Source organism: Myiozetetes cayanensis, unplaced genomic scaffold (assembly GCF_022539395.1).
Source record: "Myiozetetes cayanensis isolate MyiCay16 unplaced genomic scaffold, myiCay2020 scf5-8, whole genome shotgun sequence".
In the NCBI taxonomy this organism is placed as follows: Eukaryota; Metazoa; Chordata; class Aves; order Passeriformes; family Tyrannidae; genus Myiozetetes; species Myiozetetes cayanensis.
Genome location: NW_026087742.1, coordinates 39,757,070 through 39,772,352, shown reverse-complemented (window position 1 = coordinate 39,772,352; position 15,283 = coordinate 39,757,070). Strand labels below are relative to the sequence as shown.

Genomic DNA, 15,283 nt, shown 5'->3' with positions numbered 1-15,283 from the left:
CTGCAATTACTAGCCCATCTCTGTTATATCAAATGCAATTCTGTAAGAAACAGCCACTGTTTATTTTCAAATGTATCATTTTACCTCAGTAAGAGATGTATAGGAGATATTCCTCAGAAGAACAATGTACAGTTATTACTACTTTTTTGGTTTGTTTTAAACGAAGACAGAAGAACATAAGTTTCTTCTGTAATACCTTTAGGGAAAAAATGGTTAGAAACAACACAAAAAATCAGAGCAGTCACAAATGATTTTTATATACATGTAGGATATTTACAAGTAACAGGCTTGTTTCCTTCCCACTATTGATGTAAAGATGCAATCGTATTTCACAGAAGATTAACCAACAAATGATATCTAAAAGAGCAATGGGCTGCTTTCTCTGCATACATATGATACATATGGCACAAATTATTTTAGTTGATTAAGTGTAGCAAGATCAGCAAGACTGAGAAAAAAAAACCCTCACTTTTCACACTCTTTACTCTTCCCGTAAAGGTAGTATGCTAACTAGCACTCAAAAAATAATTCATTCACAAAATCATGCCAGGAACAGATGAAGTTGGTTCAGATGTATATTTACTTCCTCAAACAAACATTACGTGCAGAAAGATACCTGGGTTCTCATCCAGTCTTACGTGCATGAAGAGATGGAATTTCCTAAGACAGCTGAAAAATTTCAACCTCATGCTAAACAACATCTTTCCCATTTTTATATTTTAAATAACCTTTTGACTTGCCCTTACCCTTACCACACCTAATTATGCTTTCTTCCCGTTTTCTCTGAGTTCTACTTTCCCTATTTATCCAAAAAGACAACACGTTTATCTCCAATATGCACACAGCAGCTTTCATGTCTCCTCTCTCTGCCTCTTATGTTTGTTTTCCTGTTCTTAATTCTAGCTAATGACGAGAATTCTAATTCTGGCTAAACAGTTAAAGCTCCTGAAGACTTTCGAGACACCTCCCAAAAATCTCTCTTGCGTTTTATCACAGCAACTTTACTCAGAAGCTCCTATGGCAGTACACTAAAACTTGGACAGTAACTTTGATTAAGGGTTACAATTAATGAGCACTATACAAGGTCTATACAGAAAGCAAAACATTCTCGCTTGTGGCATTTCTGACATATTTTTGCAAGCCAGTGACCTCCAGCTGTCACAATACTTACACTCATTTTTTCCCAATATCTTTCATGAAAGGCTCTCGTAGCACTAGGACATGTTTCATTGCCAGCAATATTTCATAACAGGAAACTTCTGTCTTAAAGGTCTCAGCTTTATTTCCCAGTTCTTGAGGATAAATATCCAAATTAGAACATCAGGTAGTCTTATATCCATAACGTTGGCACTAAGATTTAAGTTCCGCTATGCTGAAGTGGTACAAGAGTTACTTGATTTTTCCCTTTCTCTCAAAGATTTTTTAAGAGGCCACCATGGAAGCACAAGCTACCTTGAACTCAGTAGTCAAAACCAACAAAAATAGATATAAGAGACTTTAGGAAAAATAATTTTACAGTCATAATTTAAAGTTAGTACATAAACATTTGCCAAATCAGGTATCAGAAAAAGAATCATACCCAATAAATGTAGGTTCATCATTATTTAATTCAAAGAAGACTTTTGTTAAAAGCAAATAAGTTAAGGGTAAGCAGGTGTATCCAAAGAGCCAGTTCCAAGTCATAGTATCTCAACTGATTTAAGCTTATAAAAACCCTAACACCATGTAAACATGTAACTCAGTATACAGAGAAGTTCTGAGTTCTTCATGCATTTTATAAAGTTCAGAGTATTGGGGGAAAAACTTTACATAATTTTCAGCTGATATTCAACACAGTATCATCTGTGAAATTAAAAATAAATGTTCAATAAACTTGTATTTAAATAAGTGCTTTGTCAAATCACAAGACAACCCACTTAAACATCTGAACCATTTTTTACTGCATGAGCAACAATATCTGTGTGGCACCATTCACTCACACACATCAGGCAATTACATGTAAATTCTTTATTTTCTTATAAATATAATCCTTGTGTGCTGATTGCTAGGTTCTCTTCTAGTTTGTTACCTTGTTACAATTAAAGGTCATTTTTTTTGCTAAGGACTCCTCATTTCTATCTAAGTACATAAAATGAATCCTACTTTACTATCAGTATTTTTTCCTGTTAATTCTTGGTACAACTGAACGTTTGAGGAACTATCTGAAAATACAGAATTTATATTAATATTGAAACAGCAAGCACCTCATTTTAGCACAAACAAGATAAGCCAAAAAGCAAGATAGACCAAGGGAATTGTTTCCTTTCTCCTGTTCTCTGTTATTCAGAAGTGTCCCTGCAAAAACATCCCATCTCTATAGCTGCAGGTTTCCTGGGATAAATTTACAGGAAAAATAATCAAGCTATTTTACTTTCATATAAAAGCCTGAGACCTTAATTGCTGTGAATCACGACTTCCTGAACTTGAACAGGACTCATTTGTTTCAGGATAATCCAGCCTCCTGGCCTAGCCAGCAAAAAGTTTGATTAACTTCCCCTCTACTACTCAGTCATGAACAGCACAGTTTGGTCACGCCTGTTAATCTCTCAGTATTGTCTGCAGCACATGAATTGCAGCACGAAACAAAGCTGTCTAAACGGACCACAGAGAGCAGCACCAGAGAATAACCTTTGTGAAGTACAGGAACAGCAGACACACACAAAATACAATCAGATTGTGAGAAAATAAATATAACGTGAACCTCAGTGACAAGACAGAAGGTGACAAAGCAAGGGAAAGACCACAGCATTCAAACTAGCGTGGCACCAAATTTATCTGCGTGTTCTCTGCATAATAAGGACAAGAGAGCTCTGAAAACACAGTAGGTTCTATAGCAAGAACAAGAACACTTTACTGCTGTCTAGTGATGGCCCCCCAAGACCAGCTGAAAAACAATTCTATATTCCAGGAAAAGACATCAGATTTCCTCAGCTACAGGAATAAGCATTATGATACTGGATTTTGGAAAAAATAGAAAAACAAGAGGAAAACCAAAACATCTCTGCTTCTAAACAGGATTTTCTAGGTGTTTGCTTGATCCACTTAGGGAAGACAGGAAAAAATGAGATGTTCACAAAAATGTAGGAAATGTAAACAAATGGCAGTATACCGCATCCAGTCAGTGAGTAAGGGGAGGCAGAAAAACAGTGCAGAAGCACAAAAGCTTTACTGTAAATTGACATTATTTAATGGAAATTCTGGTCTTTATCAATTTAACAGCATTTTTAGTCAGAAGAAATTAGATAAAAATTCTGCTTCCTTAGAAATTTGAACCATTCATTTTAAAAAATAAAAACACAAATCAAAGAACTACAGTACAAATATAAATATTATAAAAACAAATACTATAAAAAATCTATTACTTCAAGTATCAGCTTCTTGCTTGCATCAGCTGCATCATGCATCAACAAATTTGAAAGTTTTAAACCAGGATAACTAAAAGAACATTTCTTAGATGTTCTTGCCCAATTACAATAGCTTGTGGTTTCTTTATTTCCATGATTTTCTCATAAATACAGATTTTGCTTACCTGATGCTGAGTTCATGATGTTCTGCTGCACAGAAGGACTAGTGGGAGCTGTAACATTCATCTGAGAGAGCATGGCCTTCCTAGGATCCTGCCATGTTGTTGTTTGATCAATGTGACTAAGACAAAACAAAGTGAGAGTTAGGACAGTCATGCATTCACAACAGTGACCTGCTCACACAGAAAGTTTAACAACAAAAGGTTAAGCCTGCCAACAACAGGCACATTGAAAACCAAACAAGAAGGTTTGGATTCTCTCCAAGCATCACTGTATGTCAAATTCTCAAACCCTTACCCTGGCCATCACCACTTTCCCATCCAACAGCTGTAGCAATCAGAGCTGGAGGAATGGTAAGATAAGGTTCATCATGAATATTGTAATCTAGACTGTTGTATCGTAACTAGAAGTTGTACCCTTGAACTAAACATTCTCTTCCCTCTTCTCACTGATTGGGTATTTGCCATTTTTAAATGTGACTTCACAGACTTTCAAACCAAGCCAGTTATGTCTGGAATCTCAAGCACAGTCCAGTACCTTGGCATGCTGAGTTCATATTCAGTGCTTAGGGAGTGGTAATGAGCCGGCTAGTAAGTAATCACTGGTCTTCCCAAACTTTCTGTGCATAGACCATGTCTTCAGATTATCTGATGGACTTCTCCCCTCACCACTAACAACTGAACAATTTCTCTGTGGTAATTTAAGTAACCATTCACACTAAAGCAGTAATGTGAAAGTGATGTGCAGCTGCCTTTCAACTTAATGTGAAAAGATGAGGACAGTGAGACTGTCAAGTAATCCATCAAGCCCTTTGAAGAGCCTAACTTCTCTGTTTTGAAAACAATGGTACATTTTGAAAAAAAAGTATATTCAGCATTGTCATTCATAAAAGTATTCAATTCAATGAAAATACCAATGATGTAATGAATGATTACTTCACCTTTTGACTATGTGATTAGCATCTTTTGCTAATGAACAGCAAAATGCAGGGTATTTGTAATAAGTATCAATGCTATCTTCATGACATTAAGCAACATTGAGAAGTACATGTTGACAAAAATACAATTCCCAATACACACTGCGTGTCGACAACAAAGTTGGTTATCCATTCATTTAGAACTGGTATCAACTGAAACTAATTTTCAGATATTTTTCATCATTAGAATCCAATGCATCATTAACTTGGTACCATTCTTTTCTTAGACTAATTATCCTTAACATTAAGGTTTTCTGGATTACATGGAACACCCATTTTCATTTACTTCAGCAAACCCACAACACTTAAATTCAGAACATACAATGGGGCAGTAGTCACCAAAACCATTACTGATGTAGAATTACTTATCACATTCTAATCACTGAAGGTACTTTCTGTTATAAGGTAGAACATATCACAAACTGGTTTTTAAAAGTATGTTTTAAGATATATATATTTTATTCTCTCTAAACATGCACATGAACAATTCCAGGTCAAAGAGTTACAGACACACTGTAGTAGGGTCACAATACAGCTCATTTAATACAGGTAGGTGCTGGTTTTGTCTGGAGTAGAGTTAATTTTCTTTGCAGTGGCTAGTACTGGGCTATGTTTTAGATGAACCTGACTTCCCTCTGATCGTCACACCAATGATTTAAACTGTTTAGTGGATGGGCTTCAACCTCAGCAAGGTACTGTAAGCACACTGCATCTCTGGTTGCGTACGTTTTCAAATATTCAGCTCCACTGAGAAACATGCCACATACAGCATGATTTCTGTATTTCTTTTTTCAGCCTATTTATTTATAAAACATGGAACAGCGATAGTAAGGACTGCCCTATATACACTGGACTATACATAAACCTTCATACTGGAGAACAGTTTTTCACTTTTCTGCTGGTCAATTTTGCAAAGCAATGAAAACAGGTAAAGATAATACAGATGTAAAAACACTGCACAGCAATGTTTCACAGACTGTGTGTTTAAATTACAGTACCGGCATGTGCTACTCCTCCCCTCCATTTCTGATTTGTTATGTTTGCTCAACTCAGTTCTGGGAATAGTAGAAACTGGGAAAACACCACTGCACCCATGATAACACATTCATTTATTTCCATTTAACTACTATAAAAGTCCATGTAACACTATGAACTTATAAAATGTCCATCTAAGGTATATAATTTATAGCCTTTCTTTTTATATGCTATTTGAGTGCAGAGTAAGACACAGAAGGAAAAATGTTTCCCTGCATTACAGAACCATTTTTTGCAATCAACTGTAGGAACACAGTGAAACAACATTCACCAGTTTTTCAAAACAGATCTGAATACGGGATAGATTAATGGACTATGGAAGAAGCAATTTTAGAAGTATCTCCAATTTGAGCACACATTATCAATTCCTCAAGATTGCTTAAGCATTCCACGCTAAGTATAGTTAATGTTCATAACAAGTTGTTAACACAGATAGCTATTTTAGGCAGCAGTAGCAGCTTCCGACTTTTCCCTAGTTGAGTATCACTTGAGAAAAGTCAGCAACTAAACTCCAACCAGTAGTCATCATAGCGCAAAGAGCCACGGAAGAAAAACCTTAAAGTAAGCTGATTATATCAATATCATACTAATCATATGACTGGTTCAAGAAGGTAAACTCCTTTTTTTCCCCCCTCCCGCTCAGCTCTGTGCTTCCTGACCTGCATATCAATTTCCCCTGCACCTTCCCTCAAAACCTTTCTCTTCAACCTGCATCAAATCACAGTCCTTCTATATATCTTACCTGCTCCGTATCCTGAGTGAATGCTATATACTAAGAAACCACCCAAAACACATCACAACAGATAGTTCTTTTCCACAAATTCCATAACATGCTCATCAATTGTATGGAATACAAAGTAGGCAAACCCCATTGATATGGATGAAATGTTTAAATAAATCCTAGTACTACGGGAAGGAATACAGGATTTTATTTTGTTCCTATCTGCAGTACGTGCATCAGAGTAACTTACTATAAACACCACGTATTTTTAGCTATCAGGTTAAGTACTAGAACAGGACATTCTCCACAGGTAAAAGATCTTTCCCTCTATTTTGAATAGCAGCACAGACAATGTCTAAATGGACATAACTGACATCAACATTACATTATTCTTCCCTGCACTAAGCAGATTTTTTTTCATAGTAGCTGTATTACAAGACAACTGCCCCAATCCTCACATTCAAGATCTTCTATTTTATATGATCTGAGCCATATCTCAAAAAAGAACTACTGTCAACACAAAAAAACCCAAACCAAACACCAAAAAAAAATAGTAAATTATATCAAATCAATGATACCTATAAATCAGCCATTCTATTTAGTATGTATTATCAAATTAAAACTCAAAATCTACCTATTCATGAATGAGAATCACAGTTCTATACTGTGTGAACAGAACAAAATGAGTAAACACTCTTGGAATTAAAATCTACATCTCTAGGATAATCAAGGAATGCAAGACATTTTACTTCATAAATAAATTCTCACATCCAACATCTAGCTACCTGGCACTGTTTATTATTGCTCATTTATGTCTCGGTGAAGCAAATCATTGTCAAACTGGACAAATATACTATTAACTAAGCAAATCTATCAGGCTGTACCATAAATGTAGGTCTATGGTAACAGGCCTTAAAAAAAACAAAGCTAAAACGCCCACCACATGCTAAACATTTGTTAGCAAACTTACGTCAATTCTAGTACCAAGAAGAGTGACTATTCCAAGTCACATCACCCACCACCCTCCACAAAAAAGCACTTTCAAAGTGCTGTGCGTTAAGAAGAGAAAAAGCTGCATCTCTTCACCCATCACCAAGTTCTACAGTAAAATACAAATTATTCGCATTTTGACAAGAACAACTTTAAAGAAAAGAAAAATGTTCTAATCTTATGTACACAAAGAGCAGCTACTAAGAATCGGAATTTCTGACTGAAAGAAATCTTTACTGGCATTAAACACTCTCACATCCTGAAGATTTGTCAGATTCAAATTCTAATGTAATTAGAGTTCATGGTTTGGGTTTCTTGGGGGTTTTTGAGAGGGAGAGGGGTACTAGGGATTTTGATTTGAGTGTTGGTTGGTTGGTTGGGGATTTTTTAAATAGAAAAGAAGCAGGAGACCCAGAGATTAAAAAAAATAAAAGAAATTATTACTTTCAATTGAAAATAATCTCTAGATCCCAATAGGTTAATAAAACAATACCACTCCTTAAACCAAACAACTGATCTGCCTTTTGCACAAAGTGTAATACACCTTCACATTTGTTCTCCAGTGGTTGCACTGAAAAGACATGAACTGCTTTACTGAAAGCCATGTCAGAAATGAACTAACACACAAAAGACACTTAAGAAATTACTTAAACATTTCAAGAAAGGCATATCTAAGAGGCCTTCAGTTTTGATGTTCTGTAGTACTTATTGCAACTACAGCGCCCCCACTGGTAGGTACACTTTTCAAGCTATGCAGAGAACTTCATTTGTGCAACAGAATTCCAAGTCATTACAAAATCATGTTTCTTTCTCCCCCCTTTTCACCTTTATTAGCATAAAGTCACCTTATATACAGTGTACATCTGCTACATCATTTGTAATGAGAATCTTTCACAAAAAAAGGATCTTCTCAGAACAGATACTAACAGAAGCAGGTCAGAATTGCAGGACTATTTTACTGAAGTGCGTAATAGAAATGTAACGTTAGGAAGAAAGGCAAAAGACAATGAAAAGATATTTTAATCCTCAGTACCAGATGAACATACTGTATGAAATTTCTGCAACAGCACTGAAGAGGTCTGATCTACATGTAAAAAATAAACACAGGGCACAGTAAATAATCCATTGCTTCTCAATATGTTCAGACACAACTCTTCATAACAGGACATTTCAAAAAATTAGTTTCAAACATTCAGAAAGACAAGTTGCTCTTCAATACAAAAGCATCACCATAAAAAACTATGCAAGCATCTCTCCATAAGGTAATGCTTGTGTTTTACAATGTAGACAAGACTTGTATTTTCTGTCTGTGAGAAAATTATTTTCAGTCTCTAGTGAACTTGAGATGACTAACTTGGATCTTGGTTTTCAGACTTCTGGGACCGATTTAAGAATTCACTTGAAATTGTATTTTAAGAAAAGGAAAACACAGTCACACACCACTGACCACATCATCACAGACCTTCCAAAGCTGTTGACGTGGCATTGTGTACTTTTTGTTCTGGGGATAGATAGGAAAGTCTCTGTGTACCATAAGTGAGTGCACCAATAAAGTTAAACCTAATTATGTTCTAATTTTGGTGTGAAATTTAAACTTTTCATTATATCCCAAATGTCAACTGCTCCATTGACAAGCATGTTACCTATGGTTCTGTTTTACCTTAAATGACTGAGACGTAGTTTCTACTCTTTCATGTATTTTCCTTTGTCTTCCTAACCAGTTGGTTTCATCAGCCACATTAATACATCACTTTCTGAAAGGTTTTCTCTTTTTATTTATCTTCATCTATTAACTTTAAAGATTAGTAATGAGTAAGCATCTCCTCATCAATGCCAGAATTATTTCAGAGCTGTCACCAGCACACTTCAGCACGTCAGGTCTTGATGTATATATTGAAACTCAGTTTTCCTGGTGATGTCAGGAAAAACTGAGTATTTCTGCTCTTGAAACTAGCATAGTTTGTCAAACAAACAAACAAACAAACAAACTGAAACAAAATAAACACAAACCAAAACAAAAAATCAACTAACCCCTTTGCCCAATCTTTTCCTGGGCATTGGCGGTATAGGGTAGCTCCAAGATATCTACCTACCTATCATTTTAGCAGGCAGAGAATAAACCAGAATATCTACTTCTGCAGAGGCCTACACACTACAGTAGAGTAACAAATGTGGTGGTCTGACCACAGGGCAGTTGTGAGAGAACCTACTAATTCAAGAATAGAGATGGATGTATATTACTAGGAAAGGTGGTAATAGCTACAAGATCAGTCTGACAGGGCAGATGCGCTACGGGGATTCCCACAGGTACATTTTCCATAGTTTCATTTAGAAATGGGATAGAAAAAAAGGGTTGGGAATAAACACCTCCACATGAGCTGCTTTGATTAGGCATTCAAAAACTGGAGTATAGCACACAGGGGCTTCCGGGTTATGGCTGATGATGCTCTTAGGGTATTTACACACAATGGAATGGATTCAGCTTTGTCCCAGGGTAGAAGACCTTCTTTGTGCATACACCCTTTTTTATCCTGTTTGGGGGATTTCAAGAATTGGAAAAGAGTAAAACATGAAACTAAGTCTTCAGATATATGTGCCATTATTAATTAGACGTAACTGACTTGAAAGTGAAGTACTTTTCTTTGCAAGTGGTGTAACAAAATTACAGATTTATACCTTAAGTAGCATGAATACATTGTTTGAGAAGATTTCAATTCCAAGCAGCAACAGTACAGAGAAAAGCCTGAAGGGGAAATGAAACAGCAATTATCTCTACCTGCTCAGTCCTCCACAAAAACTTTGCACCACTATTAGAAAAGTTGCCCAAAACACTTCAAGGGTTTTCCACCTAGCTTTGTAAAGAAAAAGCAACAAAAATCTCATCTGCTGAGAGATTATATTCCACCCATTGCTTGGGAAAGCACTGTGTTTCCACTTGTCTTCTCCATATTAGCCTGCAATATTTCCTTGTCTGGGATTATTACAGCCAAATATATATAAAAGCAAAGCACATGGCAGTAAAATTCATAACTTTCTAATCTGTTTCCCAAAGTGTCAGAAAAAGCCTCTAAAATTAATCACACACTTTATCTCTTAACAATGGTAATGTCTCCAGGTATAGTCTAATTGCCTCAAAGAAAAAGAAACATTAATATAAGTTTCTGAATGGCTGTGTTTTTGATTTTTTCATATTCTTCCTTCTACTTGACAGGTCTTTATGCATTAACTAAACAAAGCTTGTGTTAAACTATACCATCTATGCCACTGATCATGTCCTCACCAAACTGTGATTTCAATAACTTTGAGACAGAACAAAAGCAAAAAAAGTATGAGAGCTGTGGGCACAAACATTCTTTTGACCAGGTGGGAAGAGAGCCTGTCAGAGCTGAAGCCCCTTAATCTAAGTATGAAATAGAGCCACATATGCTATCCTACAAAATTACAGTCTTGGGCAGCAGGAAATCTTTCAGCAAATTAATGGTTTGAATCTGAACTAGAACTATGCAGTAAGGGAAACTTAAATGCCTCTGACAAAAGTCTAATTGGTCAAGAAACAGCTTCTGCACGCAGTCATTACTGGTCAGGCTAGCTCTTCTACAAATCCCTCAGGAGTTTATTCCTAAAGTGGTTGGAGATTGCAAGATGCTAAGAGCTACCAGAAATTCCAGAAAACATGGCCCATAAAGCTGTGGACATTGCTACATGAAATAGAGAGCTTTTACAGATACCTTAATATAAAGGTATTCAAAGGCAGCCTTCATTAGCACTGGCCTGCATGCAGACAATACATACACCAAGGACTTAAAACTAAGCTTCCTGTTCTGTGTATAAACACCTCGCTCTTTTGAAGCTGCAGAACAGCACTGCCCTTCTTAGCAAAGCCCTCACAGGAAGGTCCTCACTTCAGAGTGTGTAATGCTAAAATGGATGTGTGGGCAGTAGGCAGTCTGACCATACATGCATGATTAATAGAAGAGATGAACACATGATATGATGTTCAAAGGTTTGCCAAGGTAGCACGACTCTTATTAGAATGTGCTCTTGAAACAACTGCCCTTGGTCAAAACAAAACTGGAAGCAATAACATGCTTATTTCTGCATTTATTATACCTTTTCCTTCTGCCCCTCTTCCTGCCCACATTCAAGGACCTCACATAGAAAAACAGGTCTAGTATTACAATGCTTAGAAGTATTTTAAATGGATTGTCAAAAATATTATTCTTGGATTCTTCTGTAGATTTCCCAAATTAAATGAAGTTATTTTCTGGGTTTCAGGAACAAAAAAGGAGCATGAGGATGTTTTCATTTCCAGGGCACTTTCCATTACTTTGAAAACTGTAAGACATAGAAGTATTAGAGACACTAAGAAAAGTCCTTGTCTTATAGTCTTTGTACCAGTTCAGTCATTTCCCAAACCCCATAAAGGACTAAATGCTGTGATCACATTCTCTATCACCACAGAGATTTAATTTTAAACTTGGCCTCCAGTTTCACAGCAGAAAAAGACGCTATTTGTAAAGAAAACCTTCCCTTCTCTCTACCCTGCCCCCAAAGTTAAGAAGTTTGCTTCCCGTGGCTAAGTCACTTACCATATGCAGAATTCATCTCTTTTACTCTCTCCTTAATTTTCAATGAAAGAGATGAAGGTATATCACTAAGGAGGGCAAATCTAAAGGAAGAACTGTCTCTGTTGCTATTTTAAGTGAAATTACTATATTCCTTTAACTTTACAGATACCCTCCTACACCCCTGCCTAGCAAATTCAGACCTCCTAAAGATGCAAGCATTTTGCCTTCTGTAACACTAAAGACAAGATTACACAAACACTAGCTCTCACATTTATTAAGGGAAGGGCAGATTACTTTCAGATGTGATGGGCCACAGAATACTTTATCACTTTCTTGTCCTTTTATCTCTGAGATTCTATCTCATTTCTCTCTCCCTAGTTAGCTCTTAAAAGGAGACAAAGAAAGCAAGAGGGAAATCAAATGCCTCTTTGCATGAACACAAGCCAGGCAATTTTACGCCCCTCTCTATACACCATACTTATGTTGCCTGAAGGTTTTCAAGTCAGAGAGGCTTGCCTAAGCATGCTGCAATAAAAGCTGCTATAGCCAGCTGTCTCAGTAAAGGGGTTCGTAGCAATCCTGTCGATTAACCCTGAGGCTAACCACCACCAAGGAAAACAAAATATTAAGATAAAAAGATTCTTTAGGTTGTTTCCTTATTGCTTTAAGTAGGAAGTCTCAGAGGGCAGTCTGAACTGGTTGCTTGAGTGTTCAGACAATGATCACTCCCAGATGGCCTTGACAGGATGAACTGACTCTTAAGAAACCATTAGGTAGGACCTACTGGAAATGAATGCACAGGTAGCTTTCTGCTACAAAGAATAAATGACTTGTTCTTCTTGCCATTAAAATCATTAATATTGACATCTGTTTTAAATACATGCTTCAGAACTGACACTTCACACCTTAAATCGATCAGCTATTTAGACGTTCTCAGTTTTAGTCACACAGATAGCCTCATGGACTATTTTTTCCCTGTTAAGAGACTGCAGTTTATTTAGCTTCAAAACAACTCCTCCTTTTGACCGTGTTTCAGGTGACCTTTTTACTTTTACAACTCAAACACTATGTACTGCTGAGGTTGGAGGCAATTGCTCTTGTCCCCGAAAACTTTGCAGACTTCTGCCTAAAACAAAGAAGAAAATCTTCCAACAGCAAGTTGCTGCCTGAGTTAGTAAGTACTTGTAAGATAACTGCTCAGCCAACTCTAGGCAATCTCACATACTCTGTTTTTCACCAGTAGATTATTCTTTTTCCTCCCCCACACTTAAACCCCCTGAAGCCAGATTTCCCAAGCTGCAATGCACCAGAGGCAACTGATTTCTCGACCCTAGATATAATACATTGTCTAAGGGTTATGCTTTGAAAAGTTATTTTTATTTACCTATTTAACCTAGAGTAGCAAAGAAAATACAAAGCAAAAGCCTGAGAAGAAATCAAGCTACTTAATATATAATTTTAATTATTATAGTTATCATTTAAATGTATAGTATACTTAAATACAATAGCTATTATATTTATTTTTAAAAGTGACCTAAAAATGTTTTCAACTTGAGGATTTCAAAGTTTCAGGTTCTACATTTCCCTTTACCATTCACAAAGAATTTGAAGAGCATCAGTTTAAAAAGTATTCAGAGGCCCACTGTAAAATAAGTAAAGGAAAGTAAAACCAACTTTGAACTCAAATTTCACTGCATGTTTCAGAAGTTATCAACTAGAAATATTCATTTATATTTTGTTTTATTATTAAGAATTTGGGTATTCACAGAATCTGTACGTTTGGAAGGGATCACTGGAGGTCAGCCAGTCCAACCTCTGCTCAAACAAGTAACACAGTAGTACAGGAAGTACAGGAAGGAACAGAAACTAAAAGTTTGACTGTGAAATCAGCAGCAGCAAAACAAACTATCTTCTTTAAAGAACCAATTAAAGTTTTTAGTTATTTCATTAAATCATCATAATAAATACCAATAGTTTAGCTTTTCTGTATTTGATTTGCAGTAATTTAATTAGCTTTCTGAGTATCTTTTGGTATGGAGGGAATTAGAAATATTGATTATAAAATGTGTTAAACACATGATTATATTTAAAAGCATATGACTTAAATAACTAACAGTTCTTTAAGTACTAACAGTTTAGTCAAAACAGATCATAAAGCAAAAATCACAAATTTACAAATTTCAGTAAATTTCAGCAGGAGATTTATAACAGGAGTTGGAGTTCCAAAGAAATCCTAAATAACTTAAAATTATCACTTTAACTTAGCACAAGTTAATTCCAAATTTATAGCCACTGCTATCTTCGTCTACTAGTTATAAAAATCAGCATTCAGGCATTGGGGGAGGAGGGAGTGGTGAAGGGGCTATGCTGCTGCCATGAGAGATGGGGAAAAACATTACTTATTGGCATACATTTTTAAAAAACATGTACTCATCAAATATATGTCTAGCATTTAAAATCATGCTTAGCAATCATACTAGTAACAGGCTGCCCTAAAGATAAGACCACATCCTAGCCATACAAGAGATCAGACTACAGCTCACACATTATGCAGCACTACTAACTTCTGTTCCAGAGGTCAGTTGTGTGTCTTTTTTAATGGCTAACATGATTATGATCAAACTTTTCTTCTAGCACAGTCCCTCCCCACTTTCTAATAGTCCAGTATAGAGATTTCCCCAGCCCAAATTTTATGCTTGAATAGTGTGGGATTTATTTTCTTTAGGAAGTGAGGTCAGTTCTTAATACCCTAACTCCCTTACAGTGTTTGCTGACCATTAGTCAGCACTTCCCTATGACTCATCCCTTTCCTCCACTCCCTTTCAGTTCTAAATGCTGCCGCCATTATAAGCTTCCAGTTTTTCCTTTTTTTTGCCTGCAAAATTCACAAACTATTTTAGAAACTCCCTTGAGGGTGAAGCAGCTTTTTTCCATGAGTATTAAGTCACTTTGAGCTCTTGGACAAACTGAGTGTCTTTAATCTTTGTGTAATATAGAGGTTTCCTATAGTCAAATCTTCTTATCACCATCCTACAGGACTACTTTTTCCCAACAACTAGGCAGCCAAAATTGTTTTAAAACTTTCAATTCAAACAAAATTGTAAGTGCAAGCTCTGAAAGTTGTCTAGATTTTGTCTATTTGCTTGGGTTTAGCTCATTCACAGTAGCTAACATACAAAATTCCAAAGACAAAACATATTTGTTTCATAACCCATCTTTGGAAAATATACTGTTACTGATCTCCGAAGAGCCAATATGCGCTATCACATATCAGTAATTTCAACAGCTGAGTAACAAGACAAAGCTTTTCTGAAATTTAAGCATTAAATTAGTGAATACAGCTAATGGAACAATATTCATCCTAGTTCCATGTCAACTTCTCACTAAGCAAGCTTTTATATAGGCTACCTGATACACACCTGCTGGGGCA

At 36.2% G+C, this 15,283-nt stretch overlaps 1 protein-coding gene across 4 annotated transcripts in view; it reads right to left on the bottom strand.

Annotated features, from left to right (window-relative positions):
* YAP1 (Yes1 associated transcriptional regulator) overlaps nt 1-15,283 on the bottom strand; it is an 89,465-nt gene that overhangs the window by 38,151 nt on the left and 36,031 nt on the right. For all 4 annotated transcript variants that reach the window (XM_050333270.1, XM_050333272.1, XM_050333271.1 and 1 more), the window contains exon 3: nt 3,569-3,684. In XM_050333270.1, the coding sequence (XP_050189227.1) occupies nt 3,569-3,684 (116 nt within the window). The remainder of the gene's footprint in view (nt 1-3,568; nt 3,685-15,283) is intronic.